Source organism: Mya arenaria, chromosome 6 (genome assembly GCF_026914265.1).
Source record: "Mya arenaria isolate MELC-2E11 chromosome 6, ASM2691426v1".
NCBI classification, from domain to species: Eukaryota; Metazoa; Mollusca; class Bivalvia; order Myida; family Myidae; genus Mya; species Mya arenaria.
In genome coordinates, this window is record NC_069127.1 from 5,879,908 (window position 1) to 5,903,669 (window position 23,762).

The window sequence follows — 23,762 nt, forward strand, 5'->3', positions numbered from 1 at the left end:
TGGTACATACAGCCATCGCCATCAACCATTTAATTAGTTGCGAAAGTCTGCCATATTCTGGGCATGCCTTGAGGTCTGGGAAACATTCATTAACTGTTAATGGTAACCGTGCACAAATATGCGTATCAACTTAATTGACTTTAATATAATAAAACGAAAGGAAGCACACAAGGCACATGTCCAAAATATTCTCTTAGACGTCATAGCAAGCAATAGAACGCCAACGTGGAGTCCGCTCTGCAGTTATATTGAGATTAGTGGAATTTCTTGACACACATTTCCATCTTAGTTAGACATCATGCCGACCACGAGGACCGAATGCTCACTGTCACACTTCGATGCACAAAATATTTGTACGCAATCCAACTTTGTGTTCGTTAATGGGGATGGCAACGAGTAGTAAAATTGTAGTAAAACATATCGTTTTAGCCATTTGGCATTTTCAGTGTTGCAAGTTACGCACTCAAGGGAGTAAAGCTTAAACTCATACGGAAATTAACGTTCTTAATGTTTTTACTTTGTCACAATTTGGCTCCGTGAAGGCCTGAGTGCCTAGTTTAACATTACAGCCGAGATCACTAACCCCCCTCCTCAAAGGGCACAGTGGCAGGGACGATTCTGAAGTTGACAATTCTTTGCTAAAGCTTGGGTGGCGACTTGTGTACACAGAGAATATTCGAAGCTGATGCTTTTATTCTGACGAAGATACTCTTGGAATAATAACACGTAGTACATGCAAATTAGACTGCAACTAATAAAGTTAGCAGCGGTAATAAAAGAAGATAATGTTATATATATCCTCTAAATGTTTCAAGTGCGCCAAGAGGTAATACTTTGGTACGATGATAATTTAATGAACGTTTTCCTCTGATGTTCTGAAGAACCTGTAGGTTTATGGCTCCGAACTTGGGTTGAACAACGTCGGCAATGCGGTCTAAGGAGACGGTAATACCTTGGGATTTCCAGCAACATAATCGCACCGTCGTCATGTCAACGTGGAACGCAATGGAATTTTACACTCATTTGGCTGATTGTTCAGAACTCTGTAAAAGTTAACATAGTTGTTAAACGGCATCGTTGTTAACATTATAAGGTGAAATAGTTTATGATATGATCATATATTTGGGTAAAACAAGTACAGCTGAAACAGTAAACTAAAATCTTGTTAGAAATACTGCAGATCACAAATGTATCCATATATCTTCCAGTGCAGTAAAGATTTGAAAGTCAATAACGATGACGTAAACAACGTTGTTAAATTTGGAAAATAATCTCAACACTCGGCCAATAGTAGCAATTATTGCACAACATGTATATGTTGCGTGACAAAAAACAAAACGTTTTAGATCTGAGTGAGTATATATAGGAATTGTACCCCATAGAGAACAATAAAACAACCAACTTACATGTCGGTGTAAGCGATTGACCTTTAAATAAAACAATGAATTTATTCAAATTAAATTTTGCGGTTGCTCCCAACATTATACCAGAAAATTCGAAGCACGACAGACAGTAAAAGGAATTGCGGAACATAGATGATACATCTTGTACATTCCTTTTTGCAAGATGTGTTCTCATTGAAATTGACATTTTGGCATTAGTCTACATGTACACTTGTATTAAGGAAAGAAACTGTAGTGTGTGTGGGTTAGAATCAGCCGCCCGGTTAGCTCAGTTGGTTATAGCGCCGTGCTAGTGTTCCGGCGGTCGTGGGTTCGAGCCCTACACCGGGTGCACTTTTCCTCCCAGGTTTACTTAACTGGTGGCAGCGGTGGGATTCGAACCCAAAAGTAAAACTTGCATGTGCAAGAACATAAAGCCATTTCAGTGATATTGTGAACATTTCAAATTCCTGTTGACGTTCATGATAAACATATTGGTTGGACATTTGTGAGCAATGCCAGGGGCGGATCCAGGATCCCACGTTAGAGGGGGTGTAACTTTGGGGCGTAACGTTTTGAATCAGTGACCCTCAGAACATGGACGATTTAAGGGGTGCGCCCTCACCACTCAGGAACCGCTAGTGAATGCATGGAATATGGAGCGAGTGTACGATCCCCACCGCAGTGACAAGACACACGCACATAACTCCAGCATTTTGGGCCCCGTGTTATGAATACGTGCTCCACTAGTTGATGATGAAAACAAATGCCACCTTATAGAGGTTATTAGCCCCCTCCCACATCCAAGAATACGAACTTTTGTTTATTTTAGGATCGAAATCCGTAGTACCTGGAATGCGGAACAGCGTTTGATATAGCATCTCAGTTGAACTTTCTAATCGTATATTTTATTTAAATCCTGGCTTTTCTGGTCAAATATAGGCTCGCCCAGAGAATAACAGTCAATATGTATCTCTAGAAGTTGTTGCCATACTGACGATATATTTGTCAATGAAGGTCATTTTATAACTGTGTTTAAATGGGACGGAATCCGGCGTACCGAAGGAGACATGGAGGTTGACAGACTCTTAATAAATCTATTTAACTATGATTTTTTTTTACTTTGTTTCAAATGAATAATACTCCACTTTAAAGCAGTTAACAGTATTAAAAGGCAGCACGATAACCTTTGCAAATGCATGCCTCGATCTTCATAAAGCAAAATACATTTAATTCCTATGTAAAGACAAACCCTTTGAAAACTGAACATTTCATTCCGCAGTACAAACAAAGATTAGTAACAATATGATACAAGTTATAAAAAATTCTAAAAAAGAACTGAGTGAACATGACGGGTTTTCTTGGCCCACTTAAAGTAACCCCAAGTTTTGCTTTTACCCAAATGCTTTTAGGTAACCGATACAGTACAGAAAATGCTGTTTTATTTCGTAATAAAACGCAATCTGTTTCAAAGTGTTTGTTTACATGGTTGTTCATTGAAGATGAGAACGAAAGCAAAGGATAATTGACGGCGATTGCACGGGGTTGCTCGGTGCAACAGGCTGTACTCACGACGAAATGTGGTTGAATGATCGGGGGAAATCTATTAATTAATGGGTTTGTTTGATGAATGTAAATTTATAATTGAATGAATTGTTTTTGGAATTTATATAAAACATATATGATGATTGTTTACGTCTGCACTACCATGTTGTATCTCTCATGAACATTAAGGTGAAATGAGCTATTTGGACTTATTCTCTGGCTGATTTTAAATATACAATCTAATGGATTTTGAACATTTTCACGACTTAATGGTGCAGGAGATACAAGTAATAATGATACAGGAGAAATCGAATATAGAAATATTATTTTATAAAATGATTCACATGAGTAACGCATTGAGTTTGCCTTGGTTGTTTAATATCTATTATACAGCTGTGTATGTAACATCCGAGGCAGAACCCCGCCCCCATTTTGGGAAGCGGTTCAGCGGCTTTGTGTTACAGAACATCGGACTCGAGAGAGTGGTACGCGGTACGCAGAATCTAAACTATTGGCATCGTTTGGTAGGCAGAAACTAAACGTTGGCATTGTTTGGTAGGCAGAATCTCAACGCTTGCCATTGTTTGGTACGCAGAAACTCAACGCTTTGCATTGCTTGGTACGCAGAATCTCAACGCTTAACACTGTTTGGTACGCAAGCCATCAAACTCGTTTGCTATCATGTGTGACAGAAGATGAAGGAATATTCAGTACTCCATATGTTTAACCACACAAATCCCCGAGTTAAACACTTGCTTACCAACATATTACACATGGCTTTAAACGATTTAGATGTTCTCTACTAAAATCCAGCATCCTAATGCCTATAAAGAAAATATTATTTTTTCTCAGTTACTTACTATTTACCGCTCCCAAATATTGATAAACATCTCCCGACCTCACTGCACGAGAGCACGTGTGCGGAACATGTTTTGTTGTCGAGTACCAAGATTACGAAACTTTTAATTGCTTCGAATACTTGCGCTATTTTTCCATAATACACAAAACTTATTGCGGATGAATGCATTAATATGATATAAATCTTGCTTTATAACATCATCAAACCACTAGAACTACGGCTGATAAGCGATTTCTCTCCCGCGGGTACTCACATTATAACTGGTAATTTTCTTTCCGTATTTCGCTGGCGTCGGCGGCGTTATCCCAGGGGTACAAATTTTATAATGAAACACTTGATTGTACACGGGGCAACCGAGCCAGATGCGTAGCTAGCCTTGAGAGGAGAGTAGGTCAGGCAAGGTTTTTTTAAGAACAAGCTAGCAAATTTAAATATCCTGACGTTTTGCTATTCTAAAACCGATATTATTTAATCACACACTAAGCTTGCATGAACAAATCCTAGACAAGACTGCTCGAGAAACCGGCCCCACGGGATACGAAACACCAGACCAAATAAGCAAATACAATTCATTGACGTTCTAGAAAAAAAAAACGTCCTCGCATTTAAATAAAATGTGAATCACAAATTCGTTTTCATTCTTATTAATGGCACTTCTTTTCGTCTTAAACTTGGAAGGTCCGTTGGTTATGTTTATGTTTTGTTTGGAACTTCGTTGGCTATGCCTCTGTGTCGATCTTATCGCCTTCAGACATGACTTAAAACTACCATACTTTCATATTGCGATAAAAACAACAATTTTTCATTTTGCTACAATCTTAGTGCAGCATGTTACGTCGACAGAAAGCGGAGTAACACTTTAATGAATTAAGGTACATATATTATACATATATTCTGTGTTAGGTACTTTACACATTTATACAGTAATCAAAACACAATCTTACGCACGGGCAAAGATAAAAAAGAACTCGTTTGTAAAAAAAATAAAGAAATACACTTTCACCATATTTTGTTAAACTGTGGGAGAAAAAGCATCTTCCATTGTAAGACAGGTTCAACCCCACCCCGCAAAGTGTTCTGCGAAAACCCGATAAAACTCGTTTCCGCAAAACACCCTACGCCCGGGTCTGCTGTAAGATGTCGTCTGCTGTAAGATGGCGTCAGCTGAAGACTGTCGTCTGCTGTAAGATGTCGTCTGCTGATGGATGTCGTCTGCTGTAATATGTCGTATGTTGTAAGATGTCGTCTGTTGTAGATTCTCGTCTGTTGTAAGATGTCGTCTGCTTTCGGATGTCGTCTACTGTAAGATGCCGTCTGCTGTATAATGTCGTCTGCTGTAAGATGTCATCTGCTATAAGATGTCGTTTGCTGTAAGATGTCGTCTGCTATAAGATGTCGTCTGCTGTAAGATGGCGTCTGCAGTAGGATGTCGTCTGCAGTAGGATGTCGTCTGCTGTTGGGTGTCGTATGCTGTCGTCTGCTGAGCCTGTCCCTATATTTTCCATTGACGTAAAGTATGCTACTAAAGAACGGGATGGAGTGTATAGTACTAGTTGGTCGTGAGAGATCGGCAATCCTTCTCCAGTTCATTGTATTATAAGTCTTGCGTGTGGAGTGATTCAGCAAACGGTTTCGATAAATATTTAATAAATACAAAAGTCAGCCGTGAAAGCTAAATGACAGATTGCTAAGCGGTCGATCAATTATTTCCGCAATTTGCATATCCAACGTTCAAACGAATACAAAAGCGATTAAATATAATGCTTATACACTTGTTACGTTTCTTTTCCTTTTAAAGTATTTTTTAAATATAAAAAAAACGTTTGTTCTAAGAAGAAATTAAATTCGATTCTCAATGGACGATACTGCGTCAAAAGCACATCGAGAACTTCTGAGTTTATTGAAACCCAACTTTGTTTTCTTAAAAAAGTGATCTGATACATACAAAACATTGTAACTATACTGTAACTGTTTAGTAAGTAAATTTGCCACTGTATATTACTTATTATATTTCTTTAGCTCATTTGTGCCCACCGGTGTTCATAAATCTGCCATTAAACATAACCACATCAACTTTCAACGCAGTGAACAGTCATTAAAATGTTGAATTTATTAAGCCTATTTTTACATCATTTAACGACTATTCGAAAGTGAAATGATATGAAAATATATAAACCAATAAGTAATTAATGTGTATATTTAAGATAGTTTGGAATTTAAGAGAAATTCATACAATGAAAAATTATGACCTTAAAACAATGCTATGTCATTTCTATTAAGTTTTGTCTTATAAATTACATGATTATTTTATTCATATTATTGTGTCGTATAAATTGTAATAGGTCACGTATCAATAAATATACATTATTTTTCGTCAAACAAAAATTATTACACATTATACTCTCATAAGACACATTATTTTGGATTTGCAATTACCACTGAACTTAATACGTGACCTTAACGCGGTCTTAAACTAAACTATTTGATCTTATGACATTTTATGCTACGCTCGATCGTTCATAAGATGGTCCCGCTATAGTTGGTTAGTGTTGTCACCATACATGTGATGAGCACTGTAATGGTTTATAACCAATGACCTATGTTACTCACTCTGGGCCGAGATTTATGTAAACCCCCGTCACTCAGCAATCCTGTAAATCAGTTCCCGTTCGTTATTTTCTTCATATCTTTGTCATCAATTTGTTATTTTTGTCATCTGTAAATTGACTGGGTTTGAATGTGTTAAGTACAATATGTAAATGTAGCTAATAAATGGTCATACATTAGATCAGAGATAAGGTTAAGGAAGACTTTTTAATGGGTAATGCTTTATTTGCAGTTTGTAAAGAGCGACTTAATGTGTTCTGTAGAATGAACACTAACAGCAATTTTATGGCGTTGCGACAACATTTTTTCATTTTTCGTGAATATTGAAGTATCTGTGGTGAATACAAATGATATTTTAATACACGGTTATGTAAATGAATTAACGCAATGTTTTACACTGACACCAAATTCACGCTTTTAGTGATCCAGTATTTGAATATCTATTTTCGTTATTGGCATCTATACAACTTATAAAATCAATTAGACGGGAAGGAAATTGTCTCCATCTGCCAGATGTGTTGCCTGCAGTAATGACTTGACTGGTTTACCAGTGAAAATTCACCTTATAGCTGGGATGAGTGTTGCTGTTATTCGCTCGAAGCAAGACTATATAGTTGCGTATAAACATCTGTTTTGTGGTGGCTTGATGACTTACATCGCACTTTTCAACCATGTATTTCCAGACAAATATACTTCTCTGAGGTTTTACTGACCAAAATTGTTGCATATTGACATTCACGTAGATTGTGTATGCTGCCTGTTATGCTGATATTCACGAGGATTTTGTATGGTGCCTTGTATGTTGACATTCCTGTGGAACGTGCATTGTTCTTGTATGTTTCTTATCCGTTTGTATTTCAGCCTTTGATACACGTGCCACTTTGAAAGATCATGGTCGTGTTTTGGCTATTGTGCTAGTACACGTAGTTTCCTCAGCGCTACCGTAGTTGTGACTGGGCTGTTCCCCGTAGTTTCCTTAGTGCTACCGTAGTTGTGACTGGGCTGGTCCCTGTAGTTTCCTCAGCGCTACCGTAGTTGTGACTGGGCTGTTCCCCGTAGTTTCCTTAGCGCTACCGAAGTTGTGACTGGGCTGGTCCCCGTAGTTTCCTCAGCGCTACCGTAGTTGTGACTGGGCTGTTCCCCGTAGTTTCCTTAGCGCTACCGTAGTTGTGACTGGGCTGTTCCCCGTAGTTTCCTTAGTGCTACCGTAGTTGTGACTGGGCTGTTCCCCGTAGTTTCCTTAGCGCTACCGTAGTTGTGACTGGGCTTTTCCCCGTAGTTTCCTTAGCGCTACCGTAGTTGTGACTGGGCTGTTCCCCGTAGTTTCCTAAGCTACTGGAGTTATGACTGGGCTGTTCCCCGTAGTTTCCTTAGTGCTACCGTAGTTGTGACTGGGCTGTTCCCCGTAGTTTCCTTAGTGCTACCGTAGTTGTGACTGGGTTTGTCCCCGTAGTTTCCTTAGTGCTACCGTAGTTGTGACTGGGCTGTTCCCCGTAGTTTCCTAAGCTACTGGAGTTATGACTGGGCTGTTCCCCGTAGTTTCCTTAGTGCTACCGTAGTTGTGACTGGGCTTGTCCCCGTAGTTTCCACAGTGTTACCGAGGTTTTGACTGGGCTGTTCCCCGTAGCTTCCTTAGCGCTACCGTAGTTATGACTGGGCTGTTCCCCGTAGTTTCCTTAGCGCTACCGGAGTTGTGACTGGTTTTGTCCCCGTAGTTTCCTTAGCGCTTCCGGAGTTGTGACTGGGCTTGTCCCCGTAGTTTCCTTAGCGCTACCGGAGTTGTGACTGGGCTTGTCCCCGTAGTTTCCTTAGCGCTACCGGAGTTGTGACTGGGTTTGTCCCCGTAGTTTCCTTAGCGCTACCGTAGTTGTTACTGGGCTGGTCCCCGTAGTTTCCTTAGCGCTACCGGAGTTGTGACTGGGCTTGTCCCCGTAGTTTCTTTAGCGCTACCGTAGTTGTGACTGAGCTGTTCCCCGTAGTTTTCTTAGCGCTACCGTAGTTGTGACTGGTCTGGTCTCCGTAGTTTCCTCAGCGCTACCGAAGTTGTGACAGGGCTGGTTGCTACCGGAGTTGTGACTGGTCTGGTCCCCATAGTTCCCTCAGCGCTACTGGAGTTGTGACTGGGCTGGTCCCCATAGTTCCATCAGCGCTACCGGAGTTGTGACTGGGCTGGTCCCCATAGTTCCCTCAGCGCTACCGAAGTTGTGACTGGGCTGGTCCCCATAGTTCCCTCAGCGCTACCGGAGTTGTGACTGGGCTGGTCCCCATTGTTTCCACAGCGCTACCGGAGGTGTGACTGGGCTGGTCCCCATAGTTCCGTCAGCGCTACCGAAGTTGTGACTGGGCTGGTCCCCATAGTTCCCTCAACGCTACCGGAGTTGTGACTGGGCTGGTCCCCATAGTTCCCTCAGTGCTACCGGAGTTGTGATTTAGTCATTACGGCATATCCGTTGTTGAGTTCAAAACGTTTAGAGTCCATGGCTCCTTAAAATATCCAATTATGTAGAGGAAAGTGTCAATTTAACATAATCCAGTCAAGAGGCAAGTTCCTCTCTCTAGCATAGCCCTCGTGAAATGCTATTCAAACCATGATAAGTTGTGTTGTGCTGGTTCTGTTTGTTTTTACAATGAATGTTAACCGTACTGGTATTGTTGACAATGTTGTAATAGTTGTATGTACATTTTCGTAATCGATTTTATTGAAATGGCGATTTTGACTTTTTTCACACCGACAGACAATAACACTGACTGCAAGCGCAAAGACTACTTTTCATTTTCTCCCCGTTAATTTATCTTTAACTCATTTAAAGGCAGAAGAAAGCACTTGAACATTCTCATTTTGTCAATGATAAGAAATTTAATAACGAAAAATATGATATATAAAGTTGTTGAAGCCCTATCAAATAATTTGAATAGGCCTTCCTTTAACTTATTTGCTCTGATATGGTGTAAATATCTGGGTAAATACGTAGCCCTTTATCCTTAAAGATAGGAGATTTTTCAATATAGAACAATAATTCATTTTCAAATCTAGATGGACTTTACTTTTGGATCTTCTATCATTTAAAATATCTAAACATGGAATGCGCTGGTGTTTGTTTAGGGGGAAAAGATAAAGTTTGACAACTGAAGGGCATCGACTTGGGCTCGAGTTGTTGCTTACAAACCCATTACGTCCATTAGGTCTTTTTAATGTTTACCTTCATATTTAGTTTAAAAAACACACAACGGAAACCACTAGCGGTTCCGGAGGGGGGGGGGGCTTATCCGGCGCCCCCACCCCCTTAATCGTCCAAGTATAATTTTTATTTCAATATAGGGGAAAAAAGTAATATTTAGTTCTCCCAAAATGCACCATTTCGGACTATTTTTTTTTTAAGTTTCTTGGGGGAGAACCCCTAAACTCCCAATTTAAACCAAATAAATTTCGGTTCTGAGGGAGGGGCACAAGTCAAAGGTTACGCCCCTATGTTACTGGAACTGTAAGGCTGCAGGCGTTGTCCCAGTAGTTTAAAGGAGCGGATCGGGGACTCGACGTCAGAGATATGTTTATAAAATAGCGCATATTATTATACATGTAGGACAACCACATGTAAAGAACAGAGGCTGATTTCTTCATCCAGAGAAAATAAATGAAATTTACTTAATTAGTTTTTTTTCTTTAAATTATATTAGCCCATCCACAAACAATTCCAATTCCGATATTATCAGAACATTCCTGTAACATTGATACAATGCACCCATAACGGCGAATCAAGTAGCCCTATGATCAATTATTTAGATCAATAACACGGCAATACAAATGCACCAGACATGCAAATAAATTGATTTAAGTATTTTCCTTTGATGTTTATGAATGTTCAAAGAGAAATGTATTACATTACAATTACTGTCTGTTTGTTAATAAATAACGGCTACCTCTTCTACCCGGTGTAAAGAACATGGTATATCACGACTACCTGGCCGATGAAACACTTTAGTATCTCATTACAACGCGGTACGTATGAAAGTATTTGTAAAAGAAAAATAAATGTAACACTGAGTGTTTCGATGGCATTGTGTAGCATTTACCACTTACATGTATAACACACAGCTAGTAGCCAAACCCTTAACGAACACCCTGTTTAGAGGCACAAACTACAGGGGTCAGGCCAGTAGCCAAACCCTTAACGAACTCCCTATTTTGAGGCACAAACTACAGGGGTCAGGCCAGTAGCCAAACCCTTAACGAACACCCTGTTTAGAGGCACAAACTACAGGGGTCAGGCCAGTAGCCAAACCCTTAACGAACGCCCTGTTTTAAGGCACAAAATACAGGGGTCAGGCCAGTAGCCAAACCCTTAACGAACACCCTGTTTAGAGGCACAAACTACAGGGGTCAGGCCAGTAGCCAAACCCTTAACGAAGACCCTGTTTAGGGGCACAAGCTACAGGGGTCAGGCCAGTAGCCAAACCCTTAACGAACACCCTGTTTTGAGGCACAAACTACAAGGGTCAGGTCAGTAGCCAAACCCTTAACGAATACCCTGTTTATATGCACAAGCTACAGGGGTAAAGCCAGTAGCCAAACCCTTAACGAACACCCTTTTATAGGCATAAGCTACAGGGGTAAAGCCAGTAACGCAACTGTTAACGAAGACCCTGTTTATAGGCACAAGCTACAGGGGTAAGGCCAGAAGTCAATCCCTTAACGGAGACCCTGTTTAGGGGCACAAGCTACATGTTAAGGCCAGAAGTCAAGCCCTTAACGAACACCCTGTTTAGGGGCACAAGCTACAGGGGTAAGGCCAGAAGTCAAGCCCTTAACGGAGATCCTGTTTAGGGGCATGAACTACAGGGGTAAGGCCAGAAGTCGAGCCCTTAACGAAGACCCTGTTTAGGGGCACAAACTACATGGTAAGGCCAGAAGTCAAGCCCTTAACGAAGATCCTGTTTAGGGGCACAAGCTACATGGTAAGGCCAGAAGTCAAGCCCTTAACGGAGACCCTGTTTAAAGGCACAAGCTACATGGTAAGGCCAGAAGTCAAGCCCTTAACGAAGACCCTGTTTAGGGGCACAAACTACATGGTAGGGCCAGAAGTCGAGCCCTTAACGAAGACCCTGTTTAGAGGCACTTAATTGTTTCCACTTATATCTTCAAATTATAGGATAGAACCGGGATTTTATACCTCAACGAACTATACCAGGGTATATCACTATTATAGAAAATTTGAATAATAAAATAATCAAATTTTGTGCACGCAAAAAAGGCACATTTTTTATGCAGATATTATTAAAAAAAGTCCACAATACGGCCAACAAGTCTAGGGTCGGGTTAGTGGAAACACGTTTTTACGCCTTGGCTGTATACAACTGGACTGTATATGGACTGTATAGTTATCCATTTCAAGCCACGCCTGGTGCTTGGGCCTAAAAAAAATACATTTGGTTCGGGTTACCCGACCCTACCTACGGAATAGGCGCCGACCCTAACGTTTTTATAGTCAGTTTGAAAAAAAAAATGAAAAACTAAAAAAAAAAAAAAAAAAATCTTTTTTTTTTGCTTTTTAATATGTAGTTTAAAACCTTAATTGCTTATATAGAAGATAACTTTAACACCATTCTCCAATGATGAAAATGACATTCTTATATAAAGCCTAATATAAAAAAAAAAAAGCCTACCTACCCTACCTATTTTTGAAAAAGATGTAACCCTAACCAAACAATTTTTTTTTAGGCCTTAATTTCATTATAGGGTCTTTGTCGTAACTTCAGAAATCTTAAATTTGTAGAAATATTATAGCCAAGGAGATTTGTTTCATTTACTCGTTTTTAACTACTGTCTCAATTTCATATTATTTACACGAATATAAGTATATAGTAAAATAGTGAAAACTATAACACTAAGGTATTTCAACTTTCCGCCTAAGTATTTTTAAAAGAAACGGGCCCAACTAAGATTATTTAATTAGATAAAACGATTACATATTAGTGCACAGTAGTTCACGTGTACCAGTAACAATATTAATTTGATTAATTAAATTAATTCAACCCCTTTCAATAAATTGTTGAATGTGTCTATAATTTTCATTTTAAAAGTGAGTTTTAATGACAACACGTTTTAATCTAATGCAACGATGATATCTTACCAGAAAAAAGCAAAAAGAAAACATCAGTCATTGAAGTAATAAAACACATTTTTGTACAGCTTTTACTTTAGAAATTTGGTTATAAAATTTAATTGATAAAAATCATATCAACCAATTTAAATGGACACGAAACTAAAAGCATGAAATATCAGTTTTTATTATCAATATTTTTTTTTATTTAATCAAGTTTTTTTTCTTATTCAACACATAGTTTCTTTTACTACATGATGTTAGTTTTTGAACAGGGTTCAGTGTAGCCACAAACTCGACACTCACAACAGAAAATTCCTATTAATAGTAACAAATGTCGCCAGCCGATTTACCACCAAAAATATAGTTTGAGAAAGTGCAGACTATATTTATCATAAGGTCTTACAAAATATTCACAAATGATAAATATTTTAAAAGAAATATTTTAAAACAAATTGGCTCATATTCACTGACTGCAGAGCTTGATTTTGTTATAAAATTGCTTTATTTAATATTAAAGAGCATTGGACCTGATAGATTTTATACATCTAAATGTACGATATATTTTACGGTATTGGACCTCAAGAGGACGTTTGTTTGCATGCACGCCCTAGACTAACATCTGTAGCACTCTCCACTAATAGGAAACCGAGAAACACCCAATAAAAAAAAATATCTCAGAAAAAGAAACATCAAAGGAAAAGTGCAGGAGCATGTGTTCTTATTGGACAAAAAATGCCATAGGTTTTGAAAAAATGTATCTTAAATTAGTTTCAGTAACTTAATATACGATGACGAATTGATAAGTTGGTTTAAAAAAAAACTATCAAAGCGTGATATTGGTGCTTTAAATGGTTAGTTATCATTAACATAATTTAGAAACATTAACTCCTTTAGCTGACAAAATTAAAACGCACACAGCTTAACGAATACCGGGGCTGATGTATATTTTACCATCGTATTTTCAAATACTTTCAGTGACTTGCTTGATGCGTTTTATTGAGACATTTTAATGTTTGATACGCGCTATATCGAGTATATGCATGGCTAACTGACGGGTTGCTTTGGGAAAATCACATGTGAAAAAAATCAAAAAAATCGAATCAAAACTCATGTCAACTACCTCGAGTCAATCAAAGGCATCTAACGTTGAATGTTTGAGATAGCTGAGGTGAATAAAAGAAAAGATACACGATCCTACTTTTCAAAGTTTAATGCACAACTGCCTTCATTAATAACAACTATTTATCATTACATTTCAAACGCCAATAATTAAAAACAATAATCTCATTTTTTAAATGAATTGATAAAAATTCTCACATCAATTTTTAACCCTTGAACATAGTATGCCCTCATAATGAATTTAATAACAATGATAATACAAAACCAAAAATGAATTATAAATTGAAAAATGTCGCATATTTACGCTCCAAAAATTTAGATGATTATTAAAAGGGAAAGGTATTTTATAACAATACCAGAAATAGCTATTGAAACGCATTCAATGCAAGGTCAACAATTAATAGAATGAAATGTACAACAACGACTGTACGGAAATATACCGACGAACTGTCCCTTAAAAGGACACAATACAAAATAGTGAATAACAATACAACAAAAACGTAACTATAACAAGCATCATTTACTGCTATCGTTCTATTGCCTCGATGCACTATTTAAAGATGAGGAAGTTTTTGGCACGTGTTTTGGTCCCCGGTTTATTACCATAACCGGGGCAGGATGGTACCCTGCTTGTCCATGGGGACCCAGGTTGGACTTCCGGCTTGTAAACCGACTCGTGCAGAATTTCTGCCACGAGGCCACAGTCTTGTAACTCCATATCCATAGTCCACTCGTAATTCCAATAACTAACCACATAAAGTATTTTAACATGAACACTTCCACCGAGGGAATTGACCGTTCTAAATGACAATCTTTTACATTTGTATCGGTCTCTCTACACTCTTTGGCCATCGCAATTTTGTTCCAACTATCCATGTTCATACGTTCGTAGAATAAACACCCAATCACACAAGTAGAAGGTACAGTGTATAATACAGAAAAGATGCCTATTTTTGCCATTAATTTTTCTAGTTTTCTGATATTTGTGCCTTCATGACGCAAATTGTTTCTTATTCTAAACAAAGCTACAAAACCAGAAAGTAAGAAGAATGTTCCTAAGAATAAATACACAATGAGGGGAATTAACACAAAGCCAGTGAGAGCATTCTTGTCATGGTTTCCCACGTAACAAATTCCGGTCAGCTCGTCCCCATCTACTTGACGTACTGTGAGAACTATGATTGTTTTTATTGCGGGGATGGCCCATGCAGCTAGATGGAAGTAGCTGCTGAGGGCCTCTATCGCTTCCTGTCCCCACTTCCGGGCTGCAGCAAGGAACCAAGTGATTGTCAGTATCACCCACCACAAGGAGCCGGCCATGCCAAAGAAGTACAAGATTAGGAAGACTATAATACACCAAGTACTATCTAGGCCCTCCAGAATAAGATATTCAGACCCGTCCCGCCTTCGGTCACAAGAAATAGCGCCGGGACCCGTAACTGCACGGATCACGAACGCTATTGAGTAAATTGCGTAGCACATTGACAAGAAGATAATGGGACGCTCAGGGTATTTGAATCGTTGAGTGTCTATGAGAAATGTGAGAGCCGTACATGTAGTTGATAGGCAGCATATCGAAGCCCATACTATTGTCCATATCTCGGCAAAGTTTTTGTCTTCTTGTTTAAAATATACGTCCACATTACATCTGGGCGCACATGAATTGTTTCTCCTTTGTATCTTATCAACAAACACAAACCTGTCGGGGCAGATAAGGGCTGGAGGATTTGTTTTCGTCGTTTTATGTTCGTTCGAATCAAGATTTTTATATGTTTCAAAATACCTTATCAGCTCTTCATTGTATTTCTTTCCATGCCCGCCGATAGTGCCCAAATCCTCCGTATCTTCAGCGTCACTAGGCGCCTCCATGCACAGAACACCTTCCTTTGGGTCGCTTTTCTCGGGCAGCGGCCCACAGTCCAGGGATTTAGGCCATTGGAAGTTTAATTTGTTCAACACGGGCTCACATTTGCTCCTGACTTCGAGGCACATTGACCTGCAGGCAGGGACCACCATCGTCTCCCGCTCGTCCCCAGTCTGTTGCATGTCCGTGCACATTGGCGCGTACAGCGAACACAGGAAAAACTTGAGGAACTTGGAGCAGCCGACTTGCACGAGCGGCAGGAACTCGTGCACCTGCATGGCGGCGTCCTTCTGGTTCTGATTGCCAACCAGGTTGGGCATTCTCGTCATGTTGTACCTCAGGTTGTTGCACATGGGTATGTCTATTTTCTCGCATCTGTTGTAATGGTAGTGGTCTTGGGGTGTGAACGAATTCCCGTGTCCAAACAGAATCGAAGTGACACAAAATAACGTAATCCACTTCATTTTTGATCGAGTTTGTACGATTAACATCCTAAAACTACCCCATCCAACTTTCAGTTCATTGTTTACATTTGCTAAAGCAGACGACAAATTAAATATCAAACGCAGTTGAGATAAAACAAGTTATCAACTGCACTATCTATCGGTGTGTGAAGTTTATTCGATGTAAGTTTGATAAAACTCCAAGGTTGTCACAGACATTTAAAGTATCAAAACGAATTTTGTTCTGTTTGCATTCTCAACCACATTGTCCCAAATAACATAACAACTGACAGCGAAATAAAATGTGATGAACGCTCATCAAACGAGACCTACGTGACGAGGATATTACTCCGCGCTCTACTTTAATCGATATCACGTATAAAAGATTTAAACATCAGTTAATTAGTTGGAAAAAAAACACATTTGGATCAACAGGTAACGATTTTTCTCCCACATGCGATTATCCGACACCGGTCTGGAACACTTTCACAGACTAACTGAATATTGGAACTATTTTTCACAGAGCATTATCGCGGAAAAAGCACTGCGCTCCACTTGAGAGGCGGTATCAATTTACCTTTGATCTTGGTTTTTATGACATATGAATATGTCAATCATTAGCAAGCCCTGAGTGAAACACAGCAAACATAAAGGCTAAGCTCCACCTTCATTTACACTTGATACATTATGAACATGCAAAGGCAGAAAGAAAATACACAATCACTTGTACTTGAGAGACGACAAACGTTCTTCAAAACATATATTGATAAACAGCATTTATCATTTTCAAAAACTCTTCTTCAAAAGTGAAAAACCATATGGGAATGGAACTCTTTTACACACAAAACGTACTTTTCTCCCAAGAGTTTAGAAGAAAGTAATTAGAACAGCAGATGTTGCCTCGGAATTATTTCATTGGCACAGTAAAATGTATTTATAATAAATTGAACATTTGAAATTTCTGCTTCCACTTTTCTGGCGTTTGTTTCACGTTTGAGAATATTTTAGAATAACGCTATAACAGATTCGTATACCAAGGAGAAAGTGTAACTATGATTGTTTGTTATTCTAATGAACCTATTCTAAATAGTTACTTTTAACATGTAAACTTTATCGTAAAAAAATAATTGTTTTTGTCATTGTAACATCATCCAAAACATTCAGATAAAATAAAAAAAATTGACAGCGGCATCTCATTGTCCGATTGAAATTTAATTATAATCTCACACCGTATTCTTTGTGAAAAATTTAATCACGAAATAAATTGCAAATCTAAAATTGAATCACATGTGAGAGGAGTTGACCAACGTGAACCCTGACTCACAATAGAATGTCATTTACAGCACTTCACTGACACATTGACAGCCCTGTGATAACATCAAACTAAACAACTCAATCAAATTCTTCTTTCTCGGCTTTAAAATGTACATACAGAATCATTTCAGCCTTTTGACCACTCCATTGGAATTCTTTAAATTTACATTCTTGAATCGGTGGGAACATTAGAAATAGTTGATCAAAAATGTAAAGAAGGGAGGTAAATCAAATACTTTATCCAGTAGAGTTCACACGAACGATACCGATTACTTCTCTTACCTCTCCCCATTAATTTCATGTGTATATATTTAATACTATATTTGTCAGGTTAGAAAGTCATATATTGAATATGATTGTTCCAACATGTTGATGTATTCGATTATCAAACACTATTCTTCTACTTAACTTCGATGATTTGCAATAGTACACTTTATATGTCATGTATGATATTTGTTAATGTCGCTCACTGCATTGAAAAGCTGTAATGGTGATATATTTATATATAATTGTAACGTAAAATTGTAAGGTTTACGCGAAATAAAATATGTTCTGTTCAGTTTTGGTAATCGATTCGTTGACGCTTTGTAATGGTTTCCTTCTAAACCCAAATACAACTTGATCGAGTGTTGTTTTGGAAGCAGAAACAACATGAAAAGTTTATGTATACAAATATGTTAATTGGAACCTTTCCCCTTCCCACCCGAATCAAATGGGTAAAAGTAGTATATTATTCTAAAGAATGCATATATACAACATATTGATGATCGAGAAGGTCGCTGGGAAACTTTAACGGCGCGAACATTTGATTCTTAACACCAGCTGTCGTATAGTTGTCTTTAGTTGCGGTCGCTCATTTTTTCCGGCTCCTTACTTAGAGGCATTCAACAATCCCTTAACTATCGAACGCGCATAGTATACCCCCACCACTGCAGCTACCCCAGAGAGTTCGTGTTGTCCACATATCCCCTACACCCCCACCCGCCACACACATCACTGCAACTACGGAGAGGCCATGTAGTACAAATACCCTCTACCCAACACACACCACTGCAACTGCCCCAGAGAGTCCGTGTAGTCCACATACCCTACCTCCATACACCACTGCAGCTACCCCGGCGAATCCGTGTAGTCACAAATCCTCTACTTCCTACACACCACTGCAGCTACCCCGGAGAGTCCGTGAAGTCCACATACCCTCTACTCACCACACACTACTGCACCTACCCCAGAGAGTCCGTGTAGTCCACATACCCTACCTCCATACACCACTGCAGCTACCCCGGCGAATCCGTGTAGTCCACACATCCTCTACCCTTCACACACCACTGCAGCTACCCCAGAGAGTCCGTGTAGTCCACACACCCTCTACTCCACACACACCACTGCAACTACGGATAGTCCGTGTAGTACAAATACCCTCTACCCAACACACACCACTGCAACTTACCCAGAGAGTCCGTGTACTCCACATACCATACCTCCATACACCACTGCAGCTACCCCGGCGAATCCGTGTAGTCCACACATTCTCTACTCCCCTCAAACAACTGCAGCTACCCCAGAGAGTCCGTGAAGTCCACATACCCCCTATCCACCACACACTACTGCACCTACCCCAGAGATTCCGTGAAGTCCACACACCCTCTACCCACCACACACTACTGCAGCTACCCCAGAGAGTCCGTGTAGTCCACACACCCTCTACTCCACACACACCACTGCAGCTACCCCGGCGAATCCGTGTAGTCCACACATCCTCTACTCCCCTCAAACCACTGCAGCTACCCCAGAGAGTCCGTGAAGTCCACATACCCCCTACCCACCACACACTACTGCACCTACCCCAGAGATTCCGTGAAGTCCACACACCCTCTACCCACCACACACTACTGCAGCTACCCCAGAGAGTCCGTGTAGTCCACACACCCTCTACTCCACACACACCACTGCAGCTACCCCAGAGAGTCCGTGTAGTCCACATACCCTCTACTCCACACACACCACTGCAACTACGGATAGTCCGTGTAGTCCACATACCCTCTATTCCCCACACACCACTGCAGCTACCACGGAGAGTCCGTGTAGTCCCCATACCCCCCTACACCCCCCACACCACTGCAGCTACCCCGGAGAGTCGGTGTTGTCCACATACCCCCCTACACCCCCCACACCACTGCAGCTACCCCGGAGAGTCCGTAATGTCCACATAACCCCCTACCTCCCCCCCCCCCCCCACACACACCACTGCAGCTACCCCGGAGAGTCGGTGTAGTCCACATTCTCTCTACACCCCCCCCCCCACACACACCACTGCAGCTACCCCGGAGAGTCCGTGTTGTCCACATTCTCTCTACACCCCCTCCCACACACACACCACTGAAGTTACCCCGGAAAGTCCGTGAAGGCTACATATCCCCCTACCTCCCCCCCCCACACACACACCACTGCAGCTACCCCGGAGAGTCGGTGTAGTCCACATTCTCTCTACACCCCCCCCCCCACACACACACCACTGCAGCTACCCCGGAGAGTCCGTGTTGTCCACATTCTCTCTACACCCCCTCCCACACACACACCACTGAAGTTACCCCGGAAAGTCCGTGTAGGCTACATATCCCCCTACCTCCCCCCCCCCCACACACACACCACTGCAGCAACCCCGGAGAGTCCGTGTTGTCCACATATCCCCCTACCCCCCCCCCCCACCCACACACACCACTGCAGCTACCCCGGAGAGTCCGTGTTGTCCACATATCCCCCTATCTCCCCCCCCACACACACACCACTGCAGCTACCCCGGAGAGTCGGTGTTGTCCACATATCTCCCTACCTCCCCCCCCACACACACACCACTGCAGCTACCCCGAAGAGTCCGTGTTGTCCACAAACCCCCCTACCCCCCCCCCCCCCCCCCACACACACACCACTGCAGCTACCCCGGAAAGTCCGTGTTGTCCACATATCCCCCTACCTCCCCCCCACACACCACTGCAGCTACCCCGGAGAGTCGGTGTAGTCCACATACCCTCTACACCCCCTCCCACACACACACCACTGCAGCTACCCCGGAGAGTCCGTGTTGTCCACATTCTCTCTACACCCCCTCCCACACACACACCACTGAAGTTACCCCGGAAAGTCCGTGTAGGCTACATATCCCCCTACCCGCCACACACCACTGCAGCTACCCCGGAGAGTCCGTGAAGTCCACATACCCTCTACACCCCCCCACACACACACAACCAACACTGCACTTACCCCAGAGAGTCCGTGTAGTCCACACACCCCCTACCCACCACACACCACTGCACCTACCCCAGGGATTCCGTGTAGTCCACACACCCTCTACTCCACACACACCACTGCAGCTACCCCGGAGAGTCCATGTAGTCCACACACCCCATACCCACCATACACTACTGCACCTACCCCAGACAGTCCGTGTAGTCCACACACCCCATACCCACCATACACTACTGCACCTACCCCAGAGAGTCCGTGTAGTCCACACACCCCCTACCCACCATACACTACTGCACCTACCCCAGACAGTCCGTGTAGTCCACACACCCCATACACTACTGCACCTACCCCAGAGAGTCCGTGTAGTCCACACACCCTCTACTCCACACACACCAACACAGCTACCCCAGAGAGTCCGTGTAGTCCACACACCATCTACTCCACACACACCACTGCAACTACGGATAGTCCGTGTAGTACAAATACCCTCTTCTCCACACACACCACTGCAGCTACCCCGGAGAGTCCATGTAATCCACACACCCTCTACTCCACACACACCACTGCAACTACGGATAGTCCGTGTAGTCCACATACCCTCTACTACCCCCCCCCCACACACACACACACATCACTGCAACTTCGGAGAGTCCGTGTAGTCCACATACCCTCTACTCCACACACATCACTGCAACTTCGGAGAGTCCGTGTAGTCCACATACCCTCTATTCCCCACACACCACTGCAGCTACCCCGGATAGTCCGTGTAGTCCCCATACCCCCCTACACCCCCCACACCACTGCAGCTACCCCGGAGAGTCCGTGTAGTCCACATACCCCCTACCCATCACACATCACTGCAACTTCGGAGAGTCCGTGTAGTCCACATACCCTCTATTCCCCACACACCACTGCAGCTACCCCGGATAGTCCGTGTAGTCCCCACCCCCCCCCTTCACCCCCACACCACTGCAACTACGGATAGTCCGTGTAGTCCACATACCCTCTACTCCACACACACCAACGCAGCTACCCCAGAGAGTCCGTTTAGTCCACATACCCCCCTACCAAACACACATCACTGCACTTACCCCGGAAAGTCCGTGTAATCCACATACCCCCTACCCATCACACACTACAGCAGCTACCCCAGAGAGTCCGTGTAGTCCAAACACCCTCTACTCCACACACACCACTGCAGCTTCCCCGGAGAGTCCATGTAGTCCACACACCCCCTACCCACCACACACCACTGCACCTACCCCAGGGATTCTGTGTAGTCCACATACCCTCTACTCCACACACACCAACGCAGCTACCCCGGAAAGTCCGTTTAGTCCACATACCCCCCTACCAAACACACATCACTGCACTTACCCCGGAAAGTCCGTGTAATCCACATACCCCCTACCCATCACACACTACTGCAGCTACCCCAGAGAGTCCGTGTAGTCCAAACACCCTCTACTCCACACACACCACTGCAGCTACCCCGGAGAGTCCATGTAGTCCACATACCCTCTACTCCACACACACCACTGCAACTACGGAGAGTCCGTGTAGTCCACATACCCTCTATTCCCCACACACCACTGCAGCTACCCCGGAGAGTCCGTGTAGTCCCCATACCCCCTAGACCCCCCACACCACTGCAGCTACCCCGGAGAGTCCGTGTAGTCCACATACCCCCTACCCATCACACACCACTGCAGCTACCCCGGAAAGTCCATGTCGTCCACATACCCTATACCCACCACACACCACTGCAGCTACCCCGGAAAGTCCGTGAAGTCCACATACCTCCCCCCATTCCACTGCAGCTACCCCAGAAAGTCCATGTAGTCACAATACCCTCTACCCACCACACACCACTGCAGCTTCTGTGGAGAGTGCGTGTAGTATCAATACCCTCTACCCACGACACACCACTGCAGCTACCCGGAGAGTCCGTGTAGTCCACATACCCCTACCCAGCACACACCGCTGCAGCTACCCCGGAGAATTATTCATCTAGTTGGCTAAGGAGACTGGTCAGATTTGGATACAATATCAAGTAGTGGATATGTTCGGATCGCGAATTCATCGTGGCTACTTAATATAAATTATTATATTTTTAGTTTGCAATTGTTTGTATTAAGTTAGCCGACCACGAACAAAATGAATTAACATGTTGAAAAGTGTAAATTTATGATTTGTAAATGTAGTGTTTTCATTAGCGTTTCAATTTTACGTTAAAAATGGATTTAACGTATCAACTATTTTCTCGAGTTATAATGACCTAAAATGATTAACTGGTTCCGGTTTAGGTCGGGTCGTTCTATTAACAGAATTGATAAGAAATAATTATTATGAAGTTTTTAATTGAATTAAATATTGTTTTAAAAATTCTGGAATAAAATAATGAAATATTGGTGTAAACTTAAGTAATGACTTGCGTGATTGATGTCATTATCGTGGATATGAACGCAATTGGGTTGGTTAAGTACGCCTTGGGGCATTTGGACTCCACACACTTTCCACTCCAACTGCGTTCATTCCCCGATATTGACATCAATCACACGTTTCATTCCATAAACGATGCCTCTAACACCGGAACTTATCACAAGGCCACTATAACGGATTTGTTTGCTTAAGCCATTATAAAAGTATCGGTCACAGGTGGTGAGCTGTCCACAGCTGGTCAGTATTAGCTGCTTTCCAACAAACCATATCCTGCCAGTATCGTTTACATATTACAGTGCATGACCCACCCGTATATTGTTAAGTCAGTAACTCTTTTATTTTCCTGACTTTAAAGGCATACTACAATGTAAATAATTACACTTGTATATCAATAATAAATACACAATGTTGAATTATATTGTGTATTTGTATCCCTCCAAATGGAGGCATAAAGTAATCGGACCGTCCGTCCGACCGTCCGTCCGTCCCCACGGTTTCCGCTCAATTTCTGAAGAACGCTTAAGCCCAGCGCAACTGGTAGGTAACTTGGTAGGCAGGTTGGTCATGATCAGCAGATGAACCGTATTAATTTCGAAGTCAGTGGGTCAAGGTCGTGGTGACCTTAATCTCAATATCCGTTTCCGGTCAATAACTGAAGAACGCTTATTCACAGGGACCTCAATCCTTTTTAAACTTTGAATGCTGGTGTGATTGTATGAGGACCAATGTGTTCAAGAGTTTACAGCATTGTGTTGTACCAAATTTAGTTTTGACATGCCCACTGATGATGGTGTTTGGAGAGAGCGTTTATTATTTGATTGATAACACCACCTAAGACTT

The 23,762-nt window shown here is 42.0% G+C and overlaps 2 protein-coding genes across 2 annotated transcripts; one reads left to right on the plus strand and one right to left on the minus strand.

Annotated features, from left to right (window-relative positions):
* Positions 1–13,688: 13,688 nt before the first annotated feature.
* LOC128237200 (frizzled-9-like) lies at positions 13,689–16,395 on the minus strand. The gene has a single exon (XM_052952525.1). The coding sequence runs from the start codon at positions 15,966–15,968 to the stop codon at positions 14,148–14,150; it is 1,821 nt and encodes a 606-aa protein (XP_052808485.1). The 5' UTR covers positions 15,969–16,395; the 3' UTR covers positions 13,689–14,147.
* A 1,513-nt stretch (positions 16,396–17,908) lies between these two features.
* On the plus strand, positions 17,909–22,116 carry LOC128236975 (mucin-2-like). Its single transcript, XM_052952136.1, has 4 exons — positions 17,909–17,950; positions 18,170–19,432; positions 20,422–21,058; positions 21,911–22,116. The coding sequence occupies exons 1-4, from the start codon at positions 17,909–17,911 to the stop codon at positions 22,114–22,116; spliced, it is 2,148 nt and encodes a 715-aa protein (XP_052808096.1).
* Positions 22,117–23,762: the final 1,646 nt, after the last annotated feature.